Source organism: Arachis ipaensis, chromosome B03 (assembly GCF_000816755.2).
Source record: "Arachis ipaensis cultivar K30076 chromosome B03, Araip1.1, whole genome shotgun sequence".
NCBI lineage: Eukaryota > Viridiplantae > Streptophyta > Magnoliopsida > Fabales > Fabaceae > Arachis > Arachis ipaensis.
In genome coordinates this window covers 1,695,526-1,699,306 of record NC_029787.2, presented here as the reverse complement: position 1 = coordinate 1,699,306, position 3,781 = coordinate 1,695,526, and the positions used below count along the sequence as shown (strand labels likewise).

The 3,781-nt window shown below is 26.8% G+C and overlaps 2 protein-coding genes across 2 annotated transcripts in view; one reads left to right on the top strand and one right to left on the bottom strand.

Annotated features, from left to right (window-relative positions):
- LOC110270497 (Werner Syndrome-like exonuclease) lies at nt 1,117–1,782 on the top strand. The gene has a single exon (XM_021120113.1). The coding sequence runs from the start codon at nt 1,117–1,119 to the stop codon at nt 1,780–1,782; it is 666 nt and encodes a 221-aa protein (XP_020975772.1).
- LOC107632411 (heparan-alpha-glucosaminide N-acetyltransferase-like) overlaps nt 2,490–3,781 on the bottom strand; it is a 7,310-nt gene continuing 6,018 nt past the window's right edge. The window contains exons 11-13 of the mRNA XM_021120112.1: nt 3,206–3,216; nt 2,888–3,031; nt 2,490–2,696 (exon numbers count right to left, since the gene is read on the bottom strand). Coding sequence (XP_020975771.1) covers nt 2,670–2,696; nt 2,888–3,031; nt 3,206–3,216 — 182 coding nt within the window. The 3' untranslated portion in view covers nt 2,490–2,669. The remainder of the gene's footprint in view (nt 2,697–2,887; nt 3,032–3,205; nt 3,217–3,781) is intronic.

The window sequence follows — 3,781 nt, the reverse complement described above, 5'->3', positions numbered from 1 at the left end:
ACAAATTCCTATATGTGAAATTACAAAATTATTTAATATAAACATATATGTAATGTAATATATATATTTTTTAAAATTCTTTTAGTAATTTGTCACATGATAAAAAATTATTGGTTAGTGAAAATTCCTTTTTAGAGGGACTCTTGATCTCGGTCTTAATGAAGAGATTCTCTTCACTTTTTATTTTAATGGCCTTTTTTTTCTATGTGTTAGAATAGAGCTTTTTTTTACTATCATTAGAGTTGCTGTTAAGATTAAATTTGATTTGTCTTGAGAAAAAAATGAAAAAAAATCTTTTAAAATAACAATGTTTGTAAAATAGTAAAATAATGTTTTAATCATTTTTGAATTTGTTAACATTTATTATTTGTGAATCCTATTATCTTAATCTAATAATGATTAATAGTATATTTTTTTTTCTAAAATGATAATACAACTTTAGTGGGGTTGGATCTAAAGAAAATATATATAATAAGATGGAGAGAGAGAGAAAGATAGGGAGTGTTTAAAGTAGATTAACAACTTTGACCAGATTTACTGCTATAAATGTTACAAAATTGAGAGATAGCCGTGGCTTGACCAACCACCACTAAATAATCACTGTTATCTACCACCTCTTTTCTAGTGTTAGTAAAATAGTAAATAGTAAAAATAAATTAGAAATGTTTGGTAACTAAAGAAAATCAACTAAAAATAGTCATAACTTGTAATAATTAATGAATATTAAATAAGACAAGTTCTGACTATTTTTTCTTTGTCTACCTAATATTATCCAAAATAAATATACCTTTTGCAAGATCCAAATAGTTATTTTAAAAAAAAATAAAATGAAATTACATTTATTCTACTCTATCTGTTTACATTGGGTTTGCCAAAGAAACTCGGAACACTAAGAGTCCAACCCAGAAAAATACATGATCCCTTAAATGAACATAAATGCACTCTCAGTCATAAAAACAAGAAGAAGAAAAAGGTAGGGTTAATTGTGTCAATAAAAGAAAATTGTAGATTTAGGATTACATTATATTATTTCTTAACTCTATAAATACATCCCAAGTTAACAAACTCCATAGATATCTTTTCGTGTTGTCTCTCATTTTTCATTTACATATGAAAATGCTTCGATCATCAAGCCCTAAACAAGGAATTAGTGGTGCCTCAACCGTTTCATTAAACTATGTCCCTTCTAATAAATACATTATGCACTTATATCAAACAAAAAAATACACCATCAACTTTGATGGAAAAGCAATTGAAACCACAGTCGCTAACACATACACCATTGTAGATCGTTGGGTTCAAGAAATCATCACTTTGTATGCAGGAACAAATTATTCTCGCTACAAGAACAACAAAACCGCAACATTGCAACTTTGTATTGATGACAAGTGCCTTATCTTGCAACTCTTCCACGTTTTCAAGCTGCCACTTTTACTCAAGAACTTCCTCATGAACCCTACTTTCACTTTTGTGGGTGATGAGGTTGCTGATGATATTTCTAAGATTAGAAATGAGTATGGTCTTAATTGTGGTTCTCATGCTGATATTAGAGAGCTTTCAAGTAAGAAGTGGCCAAATAGGTATTATGATGGGAACTCATGGCTAGGGCTGAAGAAACTTGCTTTGGATTTGGTTGGTTTGAACATGTTGAAGCCTTTGCATATTTTTGAAAGCAATTGGGAATCTAGGTTTTTGAGCATTGAACAAGTTGAGTATGCTTGCATTGATGCCTACGCTTGTTACAAGATTGGCCACAAGCTTCTCAAGAATGGTCGATCATGATGCATGCATGTCTATATTTCGTGGTGGGTGGAAACTCGAATGCACAATCTTGTTAAATATGTCAGATCATCAAATAGTTATCGACTATCAACTTTATATGACTGCATCATTTGATCGGTCTTTACCTATTTGGTGTTATTAGGCCACTAATTAGTTTTTGTTTAGTTATTTTTATAGTTATTAATCATTACAAGTAGTACTTATTAGTGGAGTGATCGATGAAGAAAAATAGTTGTTGATTTTGTTTCTGTTTTTAATCTTAATTAGTTTGTTTTGGTTAGTAGTACAAGTCTTTGGAAATGGATTCTTTCTATTTTTTTGAACACTTGAGAGAATAAAATATAATCTTTCACGACCAAAAATAAATAAATAAAAAAAGAGAGCAATAAAGGATGAGATTAAATACTGAACATTATCTAATTTTTTTTTTACTGGAGAGAATCCACTCCCCAAATCTTTAAATGTTTTGTTTTAAGGTTGGTCTTGTTCCTTCTAAGTTAATGGTTTAATATTTTAATGTTTTGAGAGTGATTATGATACTAGTTATAATTAACTATTTGGAGTAATATTATGTTTGATTTTTTTTTTGTTATTAGATATATGTTTAACTTTGCATTTCATCATTTCCTCCCCTATCTTTCACTTGTGGGATTCATATGCTGATCAGCAGAGAAAAATATATGAAAGGATTAAATTAGATTTAAAAAAGTAATCTGTCATTGAATATGTGAATACTATCTATCTTATGATACAAAAAAAATCTAAAAATACTTAAACTGATTTACACAACCATGAAGATGAAGTCATCCAATGAAAGAGAAGGTCAAATATTGTTACATCTTCTTTTTGACCTAAACCATCCACCAACTTTGATTGCCATACTTCATTCAACGTCCAATACCAATCAACTTGAACTATAACATATAGAAGTTTTAATTATTAGATGATAATGATATCAACACATGAACAATACAGAATTTCCAACAATTTTCTAAGTTTTTAATGCTAAAATAATAATAATAATAATAATAATAATAATAATAAATAAATAAATAAATAAATAAATTCCAAATTACTAAATTGGAAAGGGAAGCAAGAATATTACAATGTTATTGCGAGGTTCTCCCCAATAAAATCCTTGGAGCACAACAGGAATGAGGTTGCAAGTGGCAATTATGTAAATCAATAGTGCATTCTTACCCATCCATTCTAGAAAACTAATCTTGTATCTATATCCACAAACATCAACCTACAACAGAGTAAAAAAAATATATTTATTTTATACTTTAAGAACACATGTTAGGTTTATAAATTAAATTAAAAATAAAAGAATTAAAAAAATTTCACTAATAATAACTAAAATTTAGAACACACATGTTAACTAAATCTTTAAAATAACGGGACAAATATAATTTGTATTTACAAAATAAAAACCTTTAACACATTGTTAGTGAGATCAAACTCAACCAAAGTAATAATAAGAGCAAATTATATATATGTGTATATACTTAAGCTTTCGTTAATTACGTTTACTTAATTTTCAATTGTCCCTGCTAAGTAATTATAATTTAATAATTAAAAAATTATTGAAGGATATCTTAGAAAAAAATAATTTAATTATTAATTTTTAAAAAAAATATTTTAGTAAAAATATAATTTAATCAATAAAAGAATAATTTATTAAATGGTATTTTGATAAGCAAAATTTAATAATAAAAAATAATTTTTTTGTTAATGGGTATTTTGTTAAAAAATAATTTATTTTTCTTAAAAAATGGATAAAGTTAACATTAATTAACACAAAAAGTTTAAAATAGATTAAAGAGGAGGTTTTTTAAAAGTTAGAATGGAGAGAAATGTACATTTATAAAATAGAGGGGAGGGGAGTGTCATTTTAGCATTTCGCAGGAGAGAGGAGTAAAATTTTCTCTTAAATTAAATATATTCGCTATAAAAATGGTCTTCCTAACTTTTTATCCTTTTTAAAGATAAACTTTTT